The sequence below is a fragment of the Theropithecus gelada genome, chromosome 16 (genome assembly GCF_003255815.1).
Source record: "Theropithecus gelada isolate Dixy chromosome 16, Tgel_1.0, whole genome shotgun sequence".
Lineage (NCBI taxonomy): Eukaryota > Metazoa > Chordata > Mammalia > Primates > Cercopithecidae > Theropithecus > Theropithecus gelada.
The window spans coordinates 18,618,292-18,644,234 of NC_037684.1; the positions used below are offsets into that span (position 1 = coordinate 18,618,292).

At 34.7% G+C, this 25,943-nt stretch overlaps 1 protein-coding gene across 2 annotated transcripts in view; it reads right to left on the reverse strand.

Moving 5' to 3' along the window:
- Positions 1–25,943, reverse strand: part of STXBP4 (syntaxin binding protein 4) — a 197,888-nt gene that overhangs the window by 79,524 nt on the left and 92,421 nt on the right. For both annotated transcript variants that reach the window (XM_025361495.1, XM_025361493.1), the window contains 2 exons: positions 6,644–6,820; positions 67–183 (listed from right to left, as the gene is read on the reverse strand). In XM_025361495.1, coding sequence (XP_025217280.1) covers positions 67–183; positions 6,644–6,820 — 294 coding nt within the window. The remainder of the gene's footprint in view (positions 1–66; positions 184–6,643; positions 6,821–25,943) is intronic.

Sequence of the window (25,943 nt, forward strand, 5' to 3'; positions counted from 1 at the left end):
ATTTATCTATATGCCAGTTGCCTATATATTTTTTAAAGATGAACGTAATAGAACAGAAAAACTTGCCTCTATAAAATGAAGAAGCTTTTCAGTAGATGCCTCAAAAGTTTTTCGAGCCATTTCTGATTTTCGTAATTGGCAGTCAAGTACCATGATTCTCTTTTTTAAATCCTGAACACTTTCCTGCACAGAGATATCAAAAGGAACATTTACACATTTCTTCATTTTTATATTACTGATCCCTATTATTCAATATTACAAAATTATTTTTTTCTCTTATTGTACATATATTTTGATTTGGGGAGCATGAAATTAACTGCATATTTAAAAGTTAATTTGCATGGAGATGCTGCCAGTTTTATGAGATAAGCTGTATATGAGTTTATTGATTCTTATAGTAAAATACATTTAAATTAGTTTATGGGTTTTTCTTTTTTTTTGCAATGTGTCTTACCAGATGCTGACAGAAACCTCTACCAATTTAACACAACTAAAAATGCTGGATACACACACACACACACACACACGAAGTAAGACAAAGCTAGCAAGGACGTAAAGGAATTCCATGGAGACATGCAACAGCAATGCCAAGTGAACCCACTGGGGTAAGACAGCACTGAAGCATAATTTGCTTAGAGGGTATATGCTGATCCCTGGTGGCCTACAGTTTGGGGTCTCAATAGTCACAAATGGAAAACAGAAGAACTTTAATAGGAACGAGGAAGTAGTAAACTTCACAGAGGTAAACAGTGTTTTGATGATGGCTCAGGTGACTTGAGTAAAAAGGTTTCTCCAGAATAATTCCTAACCAAAAGTCCCCACTCACGCAGGTTTGGGGCCAGAACTTACATTATCTGTGTGGCCTAAAAAGCCATATGCCGAAATTTTGGTTTAAATTGGTCCCAGGCTAGCGGAAGCAAACACAAAACTCTGGAGAGAGATTTCTAAAACTTGGAGCTCAAAGAATTCCCATTTATAATGCATTGATAGAACATGACCTCACAGACACAAGCAAAAATCACTAAACATATGAGAAAATAAGCTCTATGAAAACTAACTGAAGGAAATAAAGTACAGTATCAGATCTATAGAGACAGCAGATATTTAAGTGAGCAGATACAGAATATAAAGCAATTATGTTTAATATGTTTTTAAAAATAAGAGGGAATTGAAAGTATAATACACAAGAAACTACTGAAATAGATCCAGATAACATAAAAAATAAATCTCAAAAATAAAAATGTAACATAACTACATTAGAAACTTTATTTATAGATTTGACATCCAATTAGATACAACTGTAAAGAGAATGGGTGAACTTGACCACAGAGGTAAAGAAACTTCTCATAATGGAACAGAAAGACAAAAATTGAAATATAAATGGGGAGAAAAGGTAAAGAGAAAACAGCCAGAAGAAGCTATAGCACACATCCAATCTGAATTACATAAGAACAAATACAAGGAATGAAAGAGAAATCACTCAGGATAATAGCTTAGTGATTTCCAGAAATGGCAGAAGACATTGCTCTTCGAATTGGGAAGCTCAATGAATCCCAAACAGTACACATTAAAGTAAGTCAACACATGATTCATCATAGTCAAACTGCTGAACACTGAAGCCAAAGAGATCTTAAAATCATATAGAAGGAAACAGATTGCAAACAAATGACAGATTGACAGCTGACATCACAGACATGAAATAAAAACAGTGAAAGATATTAAATGCCAACTTAACATTCTAAATGTAGCAAAAATATATTTCAAGAACAAGAGTTGAATAAAGATGTTCTTCAGACAAATAAAATGTGGAGAGCTTTTATCATCAGATCCTTACTACATGAATTTCTAAAATACATACTCATGAAGAAAGCAACAAAGTGAGAAGGTCTGAGATGTAAGAACGTTTAACAGAAAATGTTAAACATGGAGTCTATTAAGCAAATGCTGACCACACAAAACAAATAATGTCTAATCTGTGGTCTTAAAAGAAAAGAAAGAACTAAAATACTGCCAAAAATGGAAATTAAGTCAGGAGAGATGATTGGATTTGTGTTCTAAAGTGCTTATAATATTTAGAAGAAGAGAAAAAAGGTACTGATTAATTTTATAATTGAAGTTAAATTAGAATGTTAAAATTTCTAGGATAATCATTAAAAATTAGAAACAGAATGTGTAACTTCGAAAACAACAGAGAGGAATGAATGTAATGGGGCAAGGTGACATAGGAGAAATCTGAACCAATAAAAAAAATTAGAAAAGGCAGGAAATTACAAACTAGAGCACATGGGGAAAATAAAATGTACAAAATAAGAGGGCAGAAATCAGGCCAAGTGCATGAGCAAATAAAAGAGTGTAGATAGGAAGGTCTTTCCAATTAAAGGTCAAAAATTAGTAAGATGGGGAAAAAATCCAGCTACATGTTATTTACTATAGATACAATTAAAATGTATTGAAAAGTTGAAAGTAAATGTATGGTATTTAGACAAATACCAACTAAAAGAAAGCTGGTGTTACTATTTATTATCAATCAAAAATAAGCATTAAGGGGTAGAGAGGATTACTAGATTGAAGAGTCATGACATTTTCATAAAAGAATTATAACACAATTCCAAGCTTGTATGCACCTAAAAACATTACTTCAAAGTATATACAAAACAATTTTAAAAAGAGAAGCCAAAAGGGAGATTTTGCCACACTTTTATGAGTAAATGATGGCTGTAGCAGACAAATTAAGATGAACAGAGAAGAACTGAACCCCACAATTAATGACCCTGATTTAGTGGATTATATAGAACAACAGCATCCAACAAGTTCAGAATTATTTTCAAGCTTTCTTTGAACATTTGTAAACAGACTCCAAGGTAAGCCATGAGGAAAATGTCAACAAATTTCAAACAGTTATTATTCTATAAACTAGATTATCTGGTCACAATGAAAGTAACCTTTCTGTGCCTCAGTGGTGTTCATAAATAAAGAAAATCATAAATATGTAAATTCTTCCCAATTTAATCTACATATTTAATACATTTTCAGTGAAAATTCTGATACATTTTTTTCTTTTGATGGAATTGATAAGCTGAATCTAAAACAGATAATAAAAAATCAAAGGGTCATGTAACCAACACATTGCTGAAGAAAAAGAAGTAGGCAGGATGATCAGATATCAAGACTTACTGTAAAAGATACAGTAAGCAACACCATGTGTTATTCACAGAGGAATATACATTGACCAACAAAAGAGAATAGAGAACCTCAGATTCATACACATATGAAATCTTGATATATGACTGAGATTATTTTGTAGATCACCTAGGAAACAAGGGGCTTTTTAAACATGGTGATGACATAGTTATTCATTTTGAATAAACAAAGAATGAAATGGATCCTCACCTCATACACTGCCACAAAACCAGTTACAGAAGGATCAAAATTTAAAACTTTTAGAGGCACATATAAAAGAATATCTTTATATCCTTGAAAATGGAAGGACTTCTAAAAAGACACATGAGGGTAAAGATTTTAAGTTAGTCTACACGAAAATTAAAAACTCCTGTCCATTTTACCATACAGTGAAAAGGCAAGCTAGAAATTTGGAAGAATATTTTCATAACATATAATTTAACAAAGGATTAGTAACCAGAAGAATCACTACACATCTATATGAAAAAGATAACTAATCCACGGGAAAAAGGGTCAAAAGATATGAAGAAGCATTTCATGAAGAAATACAAGCGCCTAATAAAGAGATAAATATATGCTCAACTGGCTACCAGGGAGGAGGAAACCTTGGTTTATAACATTTATGGGTAGAAATAACTCCATTATGGCTGATTTCAAGCTACCAACCTGATATCACTGTACATGGAGTTGAGAAGAGATGCATGCAATCAGCTCTCATGAGCTAGTGTCAGTTGGTCCCAGCATATCACTGTCTCAAAGCCATTAGTAACCAGGGAGATTCAAATTAAACTATAATGACAACACGTATTATAACTACCAGATTGATAAAAGTAAAATAAAACAAAGCATCAGCAAGCATGTGGGGTAAACAATAATTCTTATTCATTACTGGTGGGAGTACAAATTAGTTCAAATACTTTGAAGCATAAGTAGGCATTACCTAGTAAAGCCAAACTTACAATTATTCAACTTAGCAATTCTATTCCTAGCAGGTAACTATTACACATGTGGAGCAGGATACACGTACTAAAATGTTCTTAGCACCATTTATAACAGAAGAGAACAGAAACAATTGCACTGTCCATCAAATGCAGAATGGATAATTACACTGTAGTGTATCCACACAATAGAGTACAAAGAAACAATGAGAAGACATGAACTAGCTAAAAACTTCAAAGAGATGAAATGCAAAAACAAAATGTTGAGTGAAGAAAAGCAGGTCAGAATCATACATAGAGTATATTTCTACTTATATAAAGTTGATAAACAGGTAAAACTAAACAACATATTGTTAAGGAATATATACACAAGTACTAAAATTTTCAAGAAAATGGTTAACAATAAATCCAAGAAAGTGGTTCTCTCTGAGGGAAAGGGTGGGAGATGCAACTGGAAAGAAACACTGTGGGTCTTCAAAGGTACTAGTAATGTTTTATTTCTTACGTTGAAGGTGAATTAAAAACTCCAAAAGGTAAATAAATAAATAAATAACATAAAAAAAAGTTATAATGAAAAATAAAAGTATTGTTACAAAAAGAATCTGTTATCCTACAAATAGACACTTGAATCTTAATTCTGTAACATCTTGGTCAATGTCTCTTTAAGCAATCTCACGATTCAAAAAAAAAAAAAAAAAAAGATTTCCTTTTTTTTTCCCACTGATACTGGGTTTAGAAAATGTTGAATGTTGAGATGCTCATATTAATAGCTCTTTAAAAAGACTTTTTAAAGACTGTTTTCAGAGACAGGTTACTGGCTTAGAGTCTTGTTAAGAGAAATGGCATGAGAACCCGATTATGATAAAAGAGAGAAAAACTGAATTAATTATATTACCAGGCAACTTAGGACAAAAACGTTTCTCAGTTAAGAGCTGGAAGAGATTACAAATAACCCAAGCTTAAAGAAAACAAAAAACAATGAATAATTTCATGTGAACTTTCTTGAAAGTTATATTATTTAAAATTAAAATATTAAACACTCTTGATTTTTCACTTCAAAAGTAACCATAATAAATAATACTTTTGATATTGTGATAAATCTCAAAGTATTTTCATACTCAGGCTAAAGCTTCATAACATAATCACATATCTATTTTCAGAATGTAAATACTAGGTCACAAATAACAAATATGTAATATTCCTAAATATTGCTGCTTTGTCAACTAAATGTTTTCCTCTTGGCCTTGTGGTATTATCAAAGGGTGATGGGAACTTCAGCCTACTTGTGGAATTGGTTTAAGTGAACAGATGTGAGAAATAGTCTACTGACTTTTAACAGATTTCAAATTTTCTTTGGTAGTTTGCATTTCTAACACCAGTTTCACTTTCATGTGGTATATTTAAAGTATTTAACCTTTTAATGTTTAAATAAATAGTCATAAATTATTCAGATTTGCTTTATGTTCTCTTAGAAACTGATTGGATTCGAGATATAAATAACCAGTTATGTTTATAAGTGAACAAATGTATGAATATTTATTTCAATTTATTCGATTTTCTACCTTAATTCAGTAAAGTAAAAATATATATGACTATTATAGTTTTTTGAAGCCTCTTCACTGAATATAGTATGTATTATGTAAAAAAAATTGCATAAAAAACTTTGCACTGTCCAGGCGCGGTGGCTCATGCCTGTAATCCCAGCACTTTGGAAGGCCGAGGTGGGTGGATCACCTGAGGTCAGGAGGGCAGACCAGCCTGGCCAAGACGGTGAATCCCTGTCTCTACAAAAACACAAAAAAAATAGCTGGGTGTGGTGGTGGGTGTCTGTAACCCCAGCTACTTGGGAGGTTGAGGCAGCAGAATCACTTGAACCTGGGAGGCGGAGGTTGCAGTGAGCCGAGACCACGCCATTGCACTCCAGCCTGGGTGACAAGAGCAAAACTCTGTGTCAACAACAACAACAAAAAGTTCACACTGGCTTCTGAAAAAAATTCAGTATTTTGCTATTGAAATTGGAAAATCATCTATTGGAAACTATTTTAGTACACCTTACATTAAAAAAAATTCAAACTCAGTTTCTTCCCATTAATTATCTAGGCATTAGGCAAACATTCTTTCACTTTTATGCTTCCTTGAATGCTCTAATCAAAGAGCATACCCATTCCTAGACTCCCCTCCTCCCATTCCCATAAAACAAATTAGCAAGTTTAGAAACAAAAGAAAAAAACCAGTGTAATCAACTAAATGTTAAAGAGTTCCAGGACTTAATACCTGAATTGAACAATTTTGACCGATGACCTAAATAAATTTGGGGCACATGCTTTTCCATCCCAAAGCCATCTGGATAAAGGAAGGCTCAAGACCTTTACATTACCCCCATCAGGACACAGCATCCTATCATTGAATAATAGAAGACAAACACTGACCTAGTTTAGAAGAGCAGATGAAAAGAAAATGAAAACAGGATACATGACAACGGCAAGGAAACCATGGTAACTGGAAGAGATGACTGCTTTGCTTACTTTATTTTGGTCAGAATAATCAGCAAGCTGAGCCTTTAACTCTGTAATCTTGGCCTCTAACAGACGGATCACTTCTTCATAGTCCATTTCCATTCCATGTGCCTGTCTCTGCGCAGCTTCAGCAAGATGAATCCGACTACGCAGGGCTCTTGTTTCTTCAACTACAGCTTTTGCTTCCTAAAGATTTCAAAATTAATGTCATTTAAAAAATATGTAAGAAATACTTCCGAGGTTTACACAAAATATTTTCCCTGCTCTGAAAGTTACAATTCCAAAAAGTCAATATACATATTCTTTTTATTTTTCAATTTGAAAATTAATAGTTATGTTATTTTATTATATGAGGTAGTTGCCTGATCTTAGTTTTTCCTTTGTTGATTTCAGTATGGAAACTCTTGACTTCATATACCTAGCATAACATTTTGAAAATAAAGGACGTAGAAGAGAGTTGAAAATGGAAAACAGAAGAATAAGAATGGGCTCAAAAGATAAAAAGAGTAGGCTACAACAAAACTCAAGTAGGTGGTAGGACTCATGTTCTAAAAAGGCTCTTGCAGTGTCATCAGATGCTGCAGAGAGATTTGTAGTAGTGTTATGGGGCTTCTCCATGGACCAAGTTCCGGACGCCAAAGTTATCTCAGGGACATCAATCTATCTACTACTTCTCACTTTCAGTTTAAGTCAAAAGGTAGCATTTAGTAGCAAAGTACATAATTGTGTTGTTGAATGCAATGCTCACAAGACATTTATTAAACACATGTTATGTCTCAGGTGCTTCACGTGTCTTTTCTTACTTAATCTTTAAAACAATATTGAGAGAAAGACATTACCAAAAAACATTTCATACACAAGCAAACAGACTCAGAGAAGTTATATGACCTGTTTAAGACCACACAGCCAGAATCTGAAACTAGGTCTGCCTGACTGCATCATTAATGCTGTCTTTCTACTGTTTTACTCTGCTTCTAAATGAAAAAACAAAAACTCCTCATACAGCTATACCCTCCACCTTAGGAAGAGGATAGGGTAGCCAAAACCACTTGCTCTCTCAAAATGTAGTTGGAGGGAAAAAAATGTACTTTGGGACTGGGTCAAAGAAAGTCCCCCAGGACACCAATATAATTTAATATGGCACTTCTTATACTGTAAACCGTTTCTTTTTATTTACTTGATGCAGAAATCTCTTTTCTCTGCGATAGAACTTTCTGCTCCAATTGCCATGGCTAATATTAAACTATGGCTATTTTAATTTTTTCAGAGCTGTTAAGGGACATTTGCTTTTGTTTGAGCCTAAACACATTTGAAGTGCTGGGAGGGTTAGGAACGCTGGCATATTCTTAAGGGTCAGTTTTTCATTCATACATTCAATACTGATTTATTAAGTATTTACTATGTGTCAGGTTCTGTTTCAGGTACTGGGGGTAGACACTAAACAATATAGACAAAAAGCCTTCCCTCTTGCTCTTTGGAATTTACACTCTAAGTTTGGGGAGATAGGCAGTAAATCAGGGATAAGACGTAAATGTCTCATTGAGAAGATAACTGACCAGAGACCTGCAGGAGGAATGGAGTCAGGATTTCCCAAGGAGAAGCTTTCTAGGAAGAGGGAACAGTTTTCGTGAAGGCCCTGAGATGGAGTTGTGCTTTACGTCTTCCAGAGAACAGCAAGGAAGCCAGTGTAGCAGAGGTAGGAGTGGTAGGGTCCAGGAAGAGGGGAGTAGTAAGACATGAGGGCAGAGTGGTAACAAGAGTGAATATAGGGATGGAGGTAGAGTGAAGTGGCAGAGGCTAAGAGAATTTGTAGGCCGTTGCAAGGACTTTCGTTTTACTCAGGGTGAGACAGGAAATGATTGGAGGGTTTTGAGTAGAGAATCAATGTGATCTGACTTAAATTTTAAAAATGTTACTTTTGCTGCTGTGTTGAGAATAGACTGTAGATGGTGGGCAAGGCTGGAAGCAGGGAGAAGAAAAAGGAGACAGGCAAAAAATTAACTGTAGCTTCTATAAGGGTGATAGTGGTGGAGTTGGTGTGAAGCAGTTAGATTCTAAATATAGTTTGAAGGTAAAGCCAATAGGATAGTTCATCAATAGCATTTATTTAGCAGCCACTGCATGTAGCAAATATGTTTATGACAAAAATACAAAAGGGTAAAAGATAACCTCTCCTTTTCTGTCTCAACTTAGAACATCAGGTATGACTTAGATAAATGGATGAATAAAAAAGGATGTTACAAAAGAGAACCATGTGAACAAAGGAAGAGAGACAAGAAGAAATGTGTCACACTGGGAAACAATACTAGATCAATTATGATTGGAGTAGAGACTTGCTATAGGGGAGTAATGGACAAAAAAAGGTCGTGCCAAGGGAGGGAGTCAGGCTCTGATAGAAATGGCAGGCATGATGGGAAAGGAGCTTGAGTCTGAAGAAGACTTGAAGGTTTCTGAGCAGAAAATGATATGAGAAAACAGTGCTTTAGAAAGCTAAATTTGGCAGCAGGGTGCCAGATGGAGAGATGTGGTCAACCGATTGCCTTCTATGCCCTTGACTCAAAGAACTTTATTTCCTTGTATCTGAAAGTAATTGTTTTATAATAAAAGAACACTTTTGGAAAGAAATATCTGGAAAAGATAGGTACATTAACCTAGTCTACCACATCAGTCAATTTCATTCAGATGATCAAGAGAGTCTCTAGTGACACAGCTGGATCAACTTCACACCAGACTGCTGCCGTGCATACAGGAGGTAATGGCTGGCTATGTGCCAGTACTATTCTCAATGTTTTACATCCATCATCTCAGTTTATCCCCACACTGCCATGGATGTGTCTATTATTATCCTCCTATTATTATCTGCATTTTATAGACAGGACATTGATGCACAGGAAAGTTAAGTAACTAACTCAGAATCACAAACCTAATAAGTGACAGAGCTAAGATTTGGCAGTCTAGTTATAAAGTTCACGTTCTTGGCTACTATGCTGTACTACCCTGCCTACTACAGAAAATATTTTTTAAAAATCACTTTTAGATGACAGTATTATCAGTGCCCAGTCCTGGATGAGCTTATGATGTGGTCATTACAATAGGTGTATTTGAAGCTGCTTCACTCTCCATTTTTCATTCAATCAAGCTAAAAAAAAAAAAAAAAAAAAAAAGCCTCTAAAGAGAAAGAGGAAGGGCAGAAAATTCTCCATAGCTGCAATGAAGAATAACTAATTTGATGATTTGTCTTCTTCACACTCACTTCATGCAGCTTTTATTCCTCTATAAAAACAGCACTTTTATTTTTGTTCAAAGAATGCTAGTTAATTAAATGAAGAATCTGGATGGAATTTATATAGCCATTATTGTGCACTGATGGTAATACAGTGTGAAATGTAGTTGGGTGGTAAAAGATGCAGAGGTTTTGATGCTGAATAAATTCATGCTATTTCTTTTGTAAATATATAACTGTCAGGTTGGTGAATGTGACCCCTTAGCAAAGTTCTAGCCCAGTTACCACTGAATGGCTGTTTAAAAGATTAGTGCATTGAAATGATGACTTTTAGAGGAAGCAGTAAAGAAAAGATAACAGCAGTGTGCTGTATTTAGCAATACAAGATCACATAAATCCATTTTCTCTTTTCCTCCCAGGCTGTCTTCTAATAAATAACTGTACAGCCTCCTATGTCAGTAACAATTGAGCCAGAATTTTCCTGGTACCTCACCATGAGACTGAAATCCTATCAGGGAAAATGCTGTAGTCTATTTACTGATTTACGATGTACTAGATAGAGTTCAATTCAGTTTAGCAGGTTAGATAATAAAAGAAAAACGAAGATATAGTAGTAAGTCAGAAAATCCACAACAGCATTATGCTTTTTAATACTAAGCAGTGTGAGCAAATGTACTAGAAGGGAATCCTGAATTATGAAGTAAAATCTCTAGCTTTTTTTTATTTTTTATTTTGGCAACACTGAGGAAATGTCTTCAACTTACACTGTCCCTTGATAAAATGAGGTTTTTCTGCCTCACGATTACATAATGAATCTTTAAAGAAAATCAGACCGAAGTCTTTTTTGAAAACGTAATCTGAACTAATGAAAATCTTTGTAGGCTACCAATACTTTGGACTTTTGTTGGGACAAAGCACAGTAACAGCTCACACACAGGACAATAAATATGCTATGTGTTTTTCCACATACAGCACTTTTCCCCCACAAGGTAACATGATCTAGAATGAAAAAGCATGGGCTTTGGATAGGACATAACTAGGTTAGAATCTCAGATCAGAATCTTACTTTATAAAAATTTTCTGGCTGTGTAATTTTCTAAGACTCAGTTGCTCATTTTTATAATGGGAAATCACACCTATTTTATTAGTTCAAAACTACTCTCACAAAAGAATTGAAGAAACTACTGTAGTTCTTGGCACAATTTTTTCCTTTTCCTCTTTCTCACCTTGAAAAAAATATACATAATCACCTGTGTGATCAGAGAGCTAGACAAAATAATTTATTAAGGGTTTTCCTGAGGCACTCAATTAGTAACACCAGCTCTTGAACTTTGGAGAGTTGTTTGGAAACACAATTTGCATATGTATTTTTTAATGTTAGCAACAATCATGCAAAGCCCTTTCCTCTAGTTACGAGTTGTAATGAATGGCTCCCTACAGTAGAAGGAAAAAGCATTAATTGCAGTGGCCCATCTGTAATTAGGCTAACACATTCACATCACCAACTTTAAAAGTTCTGCAATTTTTAAGTTCATCAGTAAATCTTTCAAAACGTCAATAGGTGACAGGAGAAAAATGTGACTGCAAAGAGAAATTGTTTTTGTGCAATGTAACCTATACTACCAAGCCCTAAAGAATACTTCTCTTATCAGCTTCCTACATCCACTCTTTGGAAAGCCCTTCTTGGTCTTGGTACTATTACAGCTTGTGAAAAAGATTAAGGGTTACTGCAGGAAAAGGGCTATTGAATTAAAATGCTTAAAAGTAAGTTATATCTAGCTTCCTTAACTTATGAGTCTGATTTGTTAAAATATATATGATATACCTATCAATGGATAATCCCAAAATGCTTTGCAGATATTGACAAATGAAGGTATAAATCACTCCTCAGGCATGAATGTGTATGGGGGAGAATATGAATTCGTAGAACTTTTTAATAAACCTCTGACATATGCTTTCTTTCCTCTTTCCTCACTCCCCCTTCATGATTCATCTAGCCAACTCCTCCTCCTCCTTACCTAACTGGTAATTAACCACTGCGAAGTCTTCATTTATAATGTAATTTGCAGCCATTGCTTAATTTCCATTCTAAACACTGTATTACTGATTTATGTCTTTATCACCTCATGCTTGGGTACTATGAAAATCACATATGTGATCACCCTGCCTATTGTGTTCTTTACTGTAATGTATTCTGCATACTTCTGAAAGACTGATTTCCTCAAAATATTGCTGAAGTACCACCTTAGGTAACAAACCTAAGAACATGGTACATGATAAAATATATCCTCATTCTTCATTCTTCAAAGTTCTCTACTACCTATTCCAAATCAACCCACTTACTAGCTTTAGTCCACTTAACTCTCAGATGATTCCCATATCCAAGTACATTAACTTACCACATTTACCAGATGAAATTTTTCCACTTCCAAGACACTTTGGGTCACATTAATCCTCTAGGTATATACACTTTTCACCTTTTTCCATCATCTAGGTGTTACTTGTCCTTCAAAATCTTTCTTAGATTTCACCTTATCTGTTTTTTCCAGTTTACTTTTGTATAAATGATCTTTCTCTCCTTTTTTATCTTTTATATTTTTCATCTGTAATTAATCATATATTTAGTACTCTTACTGCTGTCTTGAACTGTCATTAAAATGCTTTATTACCCAACTTTCTAAAATCAAAGGGTCTTGACTGCCCAAATTAGAACACAATCTGTCTGAGAGTAAAAACCCTATCTAATATGAGCAGGTGCTCTACTTAACATAAAATGAGATATAACTGAGTTGACAAACCATGAAAATGACTATTTCATTTTTCATATAAATAAACTGCCTTAAGGAACTTTACTAGGCAAGAAGCTTTCATAGGAAATTTCTTCAAAAAAGGGTTCAGATTTATGGGAATATTAGAATTACATTTCATTTAACAATTAAAATAATAATCATAAACCATGCTTTGAGAAACACCATATAATAACAGGCAAATTATTTCATTATACTCTTTTTTTTGAGACAGTCTCACTCTGTTGCCCAGGCTGGAGTGCAGTGGTGTGATCTCAATTCACTGCAACCTCCACCTCCCAGGTTCAAGGTGACCTCAAGACATTTGCCTGCCTCAGCCTCCGAAACTGATGGGATTACAGGTGTGAGCCACCATGCCTGGCTGCATTATATTCTTTTTATATAAATTTTTAAAAATCTTTTTACAGTATTTATCAAGCAAATAAGACTAAGTGGAATGAAGAAAATACCAATACTAAAAATGACAATTATACTTGTCAATTTTATTTCTTGTTTTCATTAAATATATACGATTTTAAAATTATGAACATTAGTTTATATTCCTTAAAAATTACAATTTTCGGCTAGGCGAAGTGGTTTACATCTGTAATCCCAGCACTTTGAAAGACCAAGGCAGGTGAATCACCTGAGGTCAGGAATTTGAGATTAGCATAGCTAATACGGTGAAACCTCATGTCTACTAAAAATACAAAAATTAGATGGGTATGGTGGCAGGACCCTGTAATCTCGGCTACTTGGGAGGCTGAGGCAGGAAAATTTCTTGAATTTGAGAGGTGGAGGTTGCAGTGAGTTGAGATCACACCACTGCACTCTAGCCTGGGTGACAGAGAGAGACTCTGTCTCAAAACAAACAAACAAACAAACAAACAAACAAAACCACACAATTTTCCATCATGAGAAATACAGTGCATGTTCTCTAAGACTAAATAATCTTGAAGGTCTTTTTCAACCTTACCTAATCCTTGATTCCACAATTTAGGTAGCAACACTTATTTTTAAAGTGTGTAATAATGACGGATATCTAGAACTTCAAGAAACAAAGATTTTCTTTATTTTGTATGATAAAGTAAAATCCATCCTCATTTTGCAAAGAAAGATAGGTTAAGCTTTTGGAAGAAAAGCAGGTCAATCAGATTATAATTAGCTCTAATTAACCTTCCCAAGAGCTTTCAACTTTTTTTACCTGCAGCTGCCTCACTCTCCAAAAGGTGCAAAATTGATTTCTGCCTCTGACCATCAAAGAAAATCAAAGAAACAATTTTCAATCTCCTTTATAAACAGAAGTCCCTAATCAAGGACAGATATAAAAATACAACTAATTGATAAATTTTATCATATGAAAATTGTTCACGATATAAATATCAGTTATAACCCTCTTTGAAAAATATATTTAACCCTGAACAAGTATTTTCTGGTTTAATGAAGACTGACAAAGAAAAAAAAAAAAACAAGAAAAAAAAACTTTCCTAATTCTCCAATTCTGGTTACACAAAAGGGAAAATTTATAGTATTGGAAATTTCCTTTCATAATTGAAGATTAAACTCTTTTCATTGAAAAATGGTACAGTTCAAAAGCAACTTTTGGGGTATCAAACATTAGAATTCATCTGAAATTTGGGATTTCAGGGAGATCTGGTCTTTAAAACATAAAAATATTCCTTCCAAATTAACCTTTAGAGATTTAATTAAATTGGAATCAAAATTTCATCAAATTTTGTTTTGGAGGAACTTGACCAAGAATTCTAAATTCAAAGCTAGACATAACAAGAGCTAAATAAAAAGATTCTTAAGTTGATGTCAATGAATAAATCAGTGAAAACTGGTAAGCAAATTTTGAAACTACAAGAAATAAAGAAAGAAACAAGAGGAAACACGGCCCAAGAATTTAAGGCTTTCATAAAGCAGCAATAGTTGGTACTGGCTAAAGAGGAGTTAGATAAAACAGTCATTTACCTAATAAATATGTATTGAAAAAGCAACTAGAAAGACCAGATAGCCCCACACAGACCCTATATTATGTAAGAATTTAATCTATGACAATGGTGATAACACAAAACAAAAGTGGTTGCAACAACTATTTGGAAAAACAGTGTAAAGTGTAGACCCTCATCTCATACCATATGTCTAACAAAATAATTTCTTAGATGAATTAAAGATATTACAGGGATGTGCATAAATATATATCTGAAATATGGCTAGGAATGAACTTAAAGTTATAAAAAAGGAAAAATCATAAAGGCAAAGGTTTGACAACACAAAAACACTTATGTTTAAAAACTTCAAAAAAAAATTAGACTGTAATCCCAGCACTTTGGGAGGCTGAGGCGGGTGGATCACAAGGTCAGGAGTTTGAGACCAGCCTGACCAACATGGTGAAACCCTGTCTCTACTAAAAGTACAAAAATTAGCCAGGCATGGTGGTGTGTGCCTGTAATCCCAGTTACTCAGGAGGCTGAGGCAGGAGAAACGCTTGAACCCAGGAGCTGGAGGTTGCAGTGAGCCAAGATCATGCCACTGCACTCCAGTCTGGGCGACACAGCAAGACTCCATCTCTAACAAACAAACAAACATTAGAAAGGCAATTTGTAGACAGAGGGAAATATGTGCCCCAGAATTGGCAGAAATAGGGTTAATAACTACAGCGTAAAGAGATCTTATAATTACAGTAGTGAAAGGGGAAAAACAGTGATTAAGAATATGAGAGGAGGAAAGAGGAAAAAGCAGTGGTGGGAAGGGGACACAGACAAGATAAAGGGCACGTGGCAGGGGCAGCAGAATACCACTAGCAACCACATTAGGAAATCAGCTGCCTTCAATACTGAAGAACTGCGATGAAGTTCACAATTTAATTTCAAATCCATGGTTACAGACAATCTTTGATATCTAATATGGATGACAGTTAATCAAAGTAATATTTTCAAACAGAGTGATTTATTTATGTGGGATTAGGCATGACTAGAGAAGTCTTGTTTTTAACTCTAAAATAGCTTGTGAATAAATCATTTAACACAATGTCATGAGTCCCATACTGAAGTAAGGGACAGAAAGTGTTTCTCACATAGTAAACTGCCAAGATAAGAGTTTTACAGTATCAACTGCCTTATCACTACTTCCTCCTTGGGTAAAATTTACTAGTTTGTCAGCCAAATTAATTTATATTGCTCTAACATTAAGAAATGCAAAATGTTCAGCTTCTAAGTAGTTGTTTAAAATATACTTTCAAAGATGTTCTTAGCAACTGAATAATGGAATTTTAGTGATGCGTATTTGTTTGTTTCTAGTAAAGCAAAGAAAATTATGGGGACTAATGCCTACTTTTTTATATAGATATGCCTCTAACAACTCACCAGCCACAGGGCACCTATTATGAAATGCTTTCTAGAAAGTGATGATTTGGCTCTATTTTTATTTTTCCTTACTAGATTGAGAGCTCCTTGTAGAACTGTATGTTTAGCATTCACAATGACTCCATATAAAGCATGCATTTAAAAATGTTTCTTAAATTCTCTTACCAAGTCTCCCTTATAAGTTACTACAGGGCTATGTGAAACAATTGATGATAAAGTACGACATGTGATCCCTAAATAGCCAGAAAATAAGTGACTCACAGTATGGAACCTAGAACTTTAACAGCATTAGTTCTAAATAGGCCAACCTACTGTAGGCAATAATCAAATGAACTGGAAGGTTCCTATGAACTGCAGAATCTTCCAACATTGAAAATTCTGTGATTCTAAATTGAGTTCCATATTATAAATAGGCTAATAAAATTTATCTTAGAATCATTAAGATGGTAAGATCTTTTCTACAATTAAAAAGACCAACAACTATTTGGAAATGATAATTTTGAAATAGACACTTTTGTTTGTCAATGCTTGCTTAGAAGGCTACATTCACCTCTAATGAATCACTAGGTACAGTTGGTATCTGTGCAAACAGGAATGCCAGCTGGGCTGTCCAAAAGCTATGTGCTGGTGTTCCTTCTCCAAGCTCACTGTCTTCACCTTAGGCAGTTTCTTGGGCAGAGTCTAATGGTGGAGAATACAGGAGTCACTTTCTGAATCACAAAAAAGGAATTAGTGTAAAAAAAATCCCATTAAGTTTGTTTAATGAGTTTCTTCAACCAGATTGCTGTCTATCACTATAAGAGCTTTATAACTTCTTTTCTCAAAGAGATTTTTAAAAATCTTTTTAAAAAGCCTTTTCCAACTTCCAGGTACACCAATCAAAGCTCATCATCATTGGTCATTAGAGAAATGCAAATCAAAACCACAATGAGATACCATCTCACGCCAGTTAGAATGGTGATCATTAAAAAGTCAGGAAACAACAGATGCTGGAGAGGATGTGGAGAAATAGGAATGCTTTTACACTGTTGGTGGGAGTGTAAATTAGTTCAACCATTGCGGAAGAGAGTGTGGAGATTTCTCAAGGATCTAAAACCAGAAATACCATTTGACCTAGCAATCTCATTACTGGTTATATACCTAAAGGATTATAAATCATTCTACTATAAAGACACATGCACACATATGTTTACTGCAGCACTATTCACAATAGCAAAGACTTGGAACCAACCCAAATGCCCATCAATGATAGACTGGATTAAGAAAATGTGGCAAATATACACCAGGGAATACTATGCAGCCATAAAAAAGGAAGAGTGCGTGTCCTTTGAAGGGACATGGGTGAAGCTGGAAACCATCATTCTCAGCAAACTAACACAGGAACAGAAAACCAAACACTGTATGTTCTCACTTGTAAATGGGAATTGAACAATGAGAACACATGAACACAGAAAGGGGAACATCACACACTGGGACCTGTCTGGGGATCGAGGGCGAGGGGAGGGATAGCATTAGGAGAAATACCTAACGTAGATGAAGGGTTGATGGGTGCAGCAAAGCACCATGGCATGTGTATACCTATGTAACTAACCTGCACCTTCTGCACATGCATCCCAGAACTCAAAGTATATATTTAAAAAAAAAAAAAAAAAAAAAAAAAAGCCTTTTAAGATAATTGTAGAGATGGAGTCATGATTTGTTGCTCAGGCTGATCTTGACCTCCTGGTCTCAAGCAATCCTCCTGCTTTGGCCTCCTAAAGTGTTGGGATTACAGGCATGTATAGGAGAATGTACTCTTTATCCAATCTCCCCCAGCAGTTACATCTTGCATGACTGTAATAGACTATCACACCTAGGAAACTGACATGGATACAATCCACCAACTTTATTTAGATTTAACCAGTTTTAAATGCACTCATCAGTAAGAAGGAACAACCTAGAATCTAGATGAATCCCAAGGGAATTATTGCTAAGTAAAAAGAATCAATCCCAAAAAATGACATACTGTATAATTTCATTTATACAATATTCTTGAAATGACAACATTATGGAGATATAGAATAGATTAGTGTTTGCCAGGTGTTAGGGGAGCAGGTAGGATGTGGCTGTGGTTATAAAAGAATAGCATAAAGGATCCGTGTACAGAGGGTTTTTGATAGAAAATAAAAGTTGACATTCTGAGGCCACAGTGACTATCTGAAATGGAAACAGGAACATTTTACTACAGCATGCTTTTAGAACAGAAAAGACTGACAAATATATGTATTTTTCTTCTTTTTCCCTCTGAAGATGAGATAGCATCTTAAAACACCTACTAGTGCTATATGAAAAGCTAGTAAAAATTTAGATCACTAAAGAGAAAAAAGAGTGAGAAATCCTATCAATTCTAAAAATTAGAGGCTTTACTGCTTTTTAAATAAATACACAATCTTTAAAAGTGTGAAAATGTGAAAAGTACTTTAGGAATCACTTATTATTGTTGTTCCTTTTAAAGACATATTTAATTTGTTGCTTCATCTGAAAACTAAGATAGCTCACATGTCAGCTGCACTAGCTGTTACATCATGTTCAACCTCAATTGTCCAGAGAATCCTGTGTTGATTTGACCTTACATTTCTGCCTCAGGACTTCACGCTCTCCTCAAGAACTGAACCCAACCTTTACACAGGTGAGGCCAACTACAACTGGGCTTATCTGAACCTAGAGAATTTGCCAAATGCTTAAGATCCCACGTTTCTTTAGGGCAAAGACTGGTTCAGACAAGCTAAATATTTTGGCTTTGGACTGTTCACCAATTCATTGCTGCCTTAGGTCATAATACTATGCTGAAAGAAACTTTAAAAACAATGTAAGTGTGAGAGTAGGCTTTAGAAAGCTGTTGATCAAAGGAAGTTGCTAAAAGAGTGGCCCATGCCTGTTAAAAATTGTTAGAACTTGAAGAAAAAATAACAACAATTTCATGGGAAATTGTGCTCATGATTTTAAACTTAAGTTCGGTTATTCTGTAAGACATAAAAACTCAAAAAAAAAAAAAAAAACTTGAGTTTTAGAGAACAGTACAGCTAATTCTTTTCAAAACAGTGAGTAGGTATTCTGGTAGCTATCCCTGATTGAATAAAACAACGAAGGTGATCCTTCCAGTGAAAAATGAGCCCTTCACATCCTGTTTTAATAATTAGGTTATCTACATGTTTAAGGAATTCACATGGGATGATCATTAGTACTGTACTAGCTTGGTGTAAAGATCTTCAAAAGGATATCAAAGGAAAGAAACTGCCAAATTTCACATAATTTAAGTTTCTAGTTTTCAAAAATTTTTAAGAGAAGAGTTATACACACTCTAATTTTTAAAGACTCATTTATTGTGAAAAAAGAAATCAATCTTTGGAAAAATGGAAAGGTATTTTCACTAAAGCATAGGTACTCTTTCATTAACAATAGGTCTGTATCATCAAAATCCTTTTAACAAAGTAATATCAGTCTATATACATAAGAAAAGCTGAATTGTACCCATGGCCAACATATTTTAAAATTGGATACTTTTAGGGTTGATTTTGGGTAGTCTACTTTTTTTTATGGTGTTTGTTTATGAAATGAATGGTGTTTCAGTATGTACGCATGTGGGTTTGTATACACAGATGTATACATGTATTTTTAATTATTTTTGTTTAAACTGGAAACTATACACTAAGTACTACTCTGAATTCACACATTTTTACCCTCAATCTCATTTGTCTTATTTTGTTGATTGCATCATTACAGCCTCTCAGTCACTAAATTACAAAGCCTTGACTGTTGTCTCTCCTTATTACTGCACATTCTATCACTGTTATATCGGGTTGACTTTATCCTCATGGTGTCTTTTGCATAGACCTTTTTGGTATATTACTATTTATGATTACCCAGTTAAATCCTCCATTGCCTATTGCCTGGACAAGGGCTTCTCAAATTTTAAGGTGCAAACAAATCATCTGAAGACTTATTAAGTGCAGAGTCAGATTCTATAGATCTGGAATGAGACCTGAGACTTTGCATTTCTAAGTTCCTGATTGCTCTCCTGTTGCTGACCACTCTGAGTAGAAAGGATGTAGAGTTCTACATCAGCATTTCTAATCACAGTAGCCACTAGTTGTATGTGGCTACTGAGCACCTGAAATATAGCTAGTTGACTAAGGAACTAAATTTAAAATTTTTAATTTAATTTTAATTAGTTTGTATTTAAGTTTAAAAACTCAAGTAATGTAAGTTTTTTCACAAATAAGACTGTATTGTTTTGGCACAACTAAGATATTAAGATATTTATTTAAGATATTATTTTTAAGATTTAATATATTACTGTTGAACTGTAATGTCTGTGTCAGGCACATGAGTCATTTGAGTAGTATACATAAACGCATAACTGATGTGGTCAGTGTCAAAAAATTAATTAATTATAAATCTTTTTTTACAACTAATATGTACACACAGTAGGTTTATCTGAATATTTTATGCAATCAGCATGAGTTACAATGATACCTAGGTAAATCATATTAGTAATTAAATTAAAATACTTATTTTTATTAGGCTATAATTATTTTTTCTATTTAGTAAAAATTTGTCCATAAAATAAGTATGGACAAAATTAAATTTAAATTAAAAGTGAAGACATACTACTGATGTAGAATAAAATGGAGATAAATTAGCTAGTAATATTACTGGAACAATGCAATTGCAATTTGCAAATAGTGTGTCTACTGTATAAGAGAATTCTGAAATATATAAAAAGTGAGCAATATTAATAGTCATTTTTGCAGATTAATGGTGAATTTGATAAGAAGTTTCCTATTAGCAGTAAAAAAAATCAATAAAGTTAGTCACCAGAAGTAAATGTCCAACATCTGTAACTATAAAATTGCTAGAATTTTTGCACAAAAAAGAAAACCATTTTTAGATTGAGATAGTAATTTCAGTTATGACAAAACTACTGGGAAACATATTTTATAAAAAATGGAGGACATTCAATTAAGTAATAAAACAAATGCCCATCAACGATAAGAACTTCCTAAGAATATCAACGATCAATTGATTAAAATAGCTTTCAGTGGGCCATATCCTACAAGAGACACTACCAAATTCATACTTCAGGCATGTACTGCCTCAAAGGGCGTCCAAACTTATAAAATGTTGTTGATTTGCAGCCTAAAAAAATCAAACTTGCAGTGTAGATATCTTTAACTCTTTTATATCTGTCAAAAAAGACTTTCAGGTAGATACTAAAAAACAAATTTTCATGATGATAAATGGGGCTCCAGCTATATTGCATAAAAAATTTAGATTTATGAATCCCATCAACAAGTGGGTGAAGGATATGAACAGACACTTCTCAAAAGAAGGCATTTATGTGGCCAACAAACATGAACAAAGCCTCATCATCATTGGTCATCAGAGAAACGCAAATCAAAACCACAATGAGATACTATCTCACGCCAGTTAGAATGGCGATCATTAAAAAATCAGGAAACAACGGATGCTGGAGAGGATGTGGAGAAATAGGAATGCTTTTACACTGTTGGTGGGAATGTAAATTAGTTCAACCATTGTGGAAGACAGTGTGGTGATTCCTCAAGGATCTAGAACCAGAAATACCATTTGACCCAGCAATCCTCTTACTGTGTATATAACCAAAGGATTATAAATCATTCTACTATAAAAACACATGTATACGTATGTTTATTGTGGCACTGTTCATAATGGCAAAGACTTGGAACCAACCCAAATGCCCATCAATGATAGACTGGCTAAAGAAAATGTGGCATATATACACCATGGAATTCTATGCAGCCATAAAAAAGAAAAGACTTCATGTCCTTTGCAGATACACGGATGAAGCTGGAAACCATCATTCTCAGCAAACTAACACAGGAACAGAAAACCAAATACTGCATGTTCTGACTCTTTAGTGAGAGTTGAACAATGAGAACACATGTATACAGGGAGGGGAACATCACACACTGGGGCCTGTCAGGAGATGGAGCAAGGGGAGGGAGAGCATAAGGATAATACCTAAAGCATGTGAGGCTTAAAACCTAGATGTTGGGTTGATAGGTGCAGCAAACCGCCATGGGACATGTATACCTATGTAATAAACCCGCACGTTCTGCACATGTACCCCAGAACTCAAAGTAAAATTAAAAACAACAACAAAATTTGAATTCATTGATTTTCAAAGAAGAAAGAGGCTGCTTTATTGTTTTATTCCACTGTATGATACATATTGAAAATATTTGTGCTCAGTTTTCTCAAGCTGGTTTTATGACAAGCATCATAGATACAGTTGCTAACACTGTTTAGTATATGCACGTAAATTCTATGAGTCATCAGTAGTTGATAAAACTGTTAAAAGAAAAAAGGAAGACAATACATTTTCTGATGCTGTTATTTGCCAACACTTTTTGGCTGAGATATGAAAGAGATTTACAAAGATTTTCTGTACTTTTAACTCCAATTGAAGGTTTTCTTAAACAAAAGGAATGTGCATCTAATATTCAGTAACCAGACAAAAGAAAATGGCAATGTGATTTACATTTTCTCATTAATATCACAGTGCATGTAAATGAGTTAAACTACAAACTACAAGGAAAAGGAAAGTTTGTTTATGAAGCTAGATAAGTATAAGAATTTATAGTGAAATTGAACCTTTTCATAATATAAATAAAAAATAATGATTTTACCTATTTTTCTACTATAAGGTAATATGTAGATCTCAATTATTGATAGTGTTACATAAATTGGCTATGAAAACTGAAAAAATTTTGAAGTGTGCGTTCTTCATACTGCCAAATTTAGAGTTGCTTTCATTATATGTAACACTCCTTGAATTTGATGCTAATATTTTTTGTAGAGTTGGGGGTTCTCCATGTTGCCCAGGCTGGAATGAACTCCTGGGCTCAAGTGATCTGCCTGCCTTGGCCTCCCAAAGTTTTGAGATTACAGGCATGAGCCACTGGGGTTGGCCAGTTTTTTTGTTTGTTTTTGCGACACGTTCTTCCTCTGTTGCCCAGGCTGGAGTGCAGCGGCATGATCACGGCCCACTGCAGCCTCCATCTCCCAGGCTTGAATTTTATGCTAATAATACTGAGCTGACAAGAATTAGTGAAGATACTTAACAGATGTAGCTTTAAAAAGATCTTGCTTAAAAACAAATTCCTCTTAAAAAATAAAATAGTTTTGTTAGTGTGGATATAAATATTAAAGAGAAAAAGATTTTTGGTGTTCAGTTCAGTTATCAGAAACTTTTAAAATAAGTTTGGAACAATTTGAGTATGTGAATTCACTTTTTCAACTGTAAATTTTATTAAATCTAAACACAGATCCAATATTTCCATTGAAAATTCACTGTAAAAATTAAGATGTGCTCTAAATTTAAAAAACACTAGATTTCAAAGATATAGTATAAAAAAAGGTAAAAATATCTCATAATGAATTTTAAATTATTGCATGCTAAAGTAATATTTTAGATAAATCCAACTAAATAAAACATATTAAAATTAATGTTACCTGTTTCTTTTTACTTTTTAAAAAAAATGTGGCTGTTAGAAAATATAGCAATATATCATGGTTTTCATTATATTTCTAAGGGACATTGCTGTTCTAGACTATTACGACAGCCTTTTATCTGATCTTTGGTTACTTCCCAACTTGCTGTCAGTTTAACCTTAAAGTATACTCTTCATTTATCCCTTCATCCATTCACCAAATGTTTGAGTACCTAATAACAGCTATTATTGTAAGATAAATCAGAGAACAAATCCAAGATAGCTGTCTTCATGAAGCTTACCCTTCAGATGGGGGACATAGATAAAGAGCAAAACGTAAGTAAATTATTTAAGATGTAAGATAGTAATCAGTTATACTAAAAGAAACTCTTCCACACACAGTAAGGGTTAGAGGAATGATGGTGCAAAGAGACCAGATGAGCTGGAGAATGAGTAGAGGGGTGGAGGGGAGAAGTGTGGAAAGAGCTGAGGTACTTTAAAAGGAGTGTTAGGGTGGGGAAAGGACAGCAGGTCATGTAGGCCCTCATAGGCTTTAACAATTACTTGGAGGTTTCTACTTGCAGCATTTCCAGCTTACTTTGACTGAGACAGAAAGTCCTGGAGAATTCTACATGCAGTTTTAAAACAATATTTCTGGCTGCTTTGTTCAGACTACACAGTATGGGAGTGAAGCAGTGTAAAAATAGGCTGATCTGGTAGGAAGCTGTAATAGTAATACGGGCGGGACTTGATGGCGGCTTAGACCACTGATGGAAGTGGTGAAAAGTGGCAAAATTCTGTGATTTCCAAAAAGTAGGCCCAACTGGCCGGGTGCAGTGGCTCATGCCTGTAATCCCAGCACTTTGGGAGGCCGAGGCGGGTGGATCACGAGGTCAGGAGATCGAGACCATCCTGGCTAACACGGTGAAACCCCGTCTCTACTAAAAATACAAAAAAATTAGCCAGGCGTGGTGGCGGGTGCCTGTAGTCCCAACTACTCGGGAGGCTGAGGCAGGAGAATGGCGTCAACCCGGGAAGTGGAGCTTGCAGTGAGCCGAGATCGTACCACTGCACTCCAGCTTGGGCGACAGAGCAAGACTCCGTCTCAAAAAAAAAAAAAAAAAAAAAAAAAGTAGGCCCAACAAATTGGTTATGGAGTATGAAAGAAAGAGTGGGGTCAGATTATGTGTGGAGACAGTTGTTTACTTTTCTCTCTTTGTTAAATATTTTAAATGGCAGTCCTTTAAGATCTTAGGCTGGTATTCAACTGTTCATATGTGTAGGCCCCAACACACCCACCCAAATGTCATTTCCTAACAGATTCATCTTTCCATGTTTCCCTTATGTTCCTGGGCCTTTGATAATGATGTTGATAAAAGAATACATGTCAAAACTAGTATTCAAAATTATATTCCTGACAGGTTTAGGCTCTTAAATTCTCAAGTCCTGTGAAAAAATTATAAGGTAGATATTATTAACACTTTTTCAGACATGACGACAGAAATATGTTAACAAATAAAGTTAGCATAGAAAAGGTCTATTTTGACCCCAAACACAAGCAAATTTCCCCTTTTTTGCCATGATTTTCATGCTGTTTTCTCAGTCTGAAATGCTCTCCCTTTCTGTGTCTGGGTCAGCTGACATGCCACCTTATCTATGAAAAGTCCCCTTATGCCCTCAGTTAAAATTACATTTTCCTCCTCTTTATTAAATAGTTAATACAAATCATTTCCAGCTCTTAATATTTCTGCTTCTATTATTTATAATAATATTTGTTGAGTGGTATGTGCTATACACATTATCATCTATGTATATTATCTTAATACTTCTAATGTTATTGTGAAGGATCCTATTATCAACCCTATTTTACAGATGAGGAAGCTAAGACCCATAAAGGTGAAGTAGTTTGATAAAGGTCAAAAGCTAGCAAGAGGCAGGGTCAGGCTATAAACTAAAATGGTGTAACTCCAAACCCCGTTATCTACTGCACTTATCCTTAGGCCAATTCACTGTTTTTTTGTTTTTGCTTTGTTTTTGAGATTGCATATCACTCTGTTACCCAGGCTGGAGTGCAGTGGTATAGTCTCAGCTCACTGCAACCTCCACCTCCCAGGTTAGAGCAAATCTTGTGCCTCAGCCTCCCGAGTAGCTGTGATGACAGGCATGCACTACCCTGTCCGGCTAATTTTTTTGTATTTTTAGTAGAGATGGGGTTTCGCCATGTTGGCCAGGCTGGTTTTGAACTCCTGACCTCAAGTGATTCACCTACCTTGGCCTTCCAAAATGCTGGGATCACAGGCGCGAGCCACCGTGCCTGGCTAATTCACTGTAAACCACATAAGATTCTCTCTTTTATTTATATATTTTTTCATATATTCATTTTTTGTCTTATTAAATTCTAATACAAATTAGCCCTAG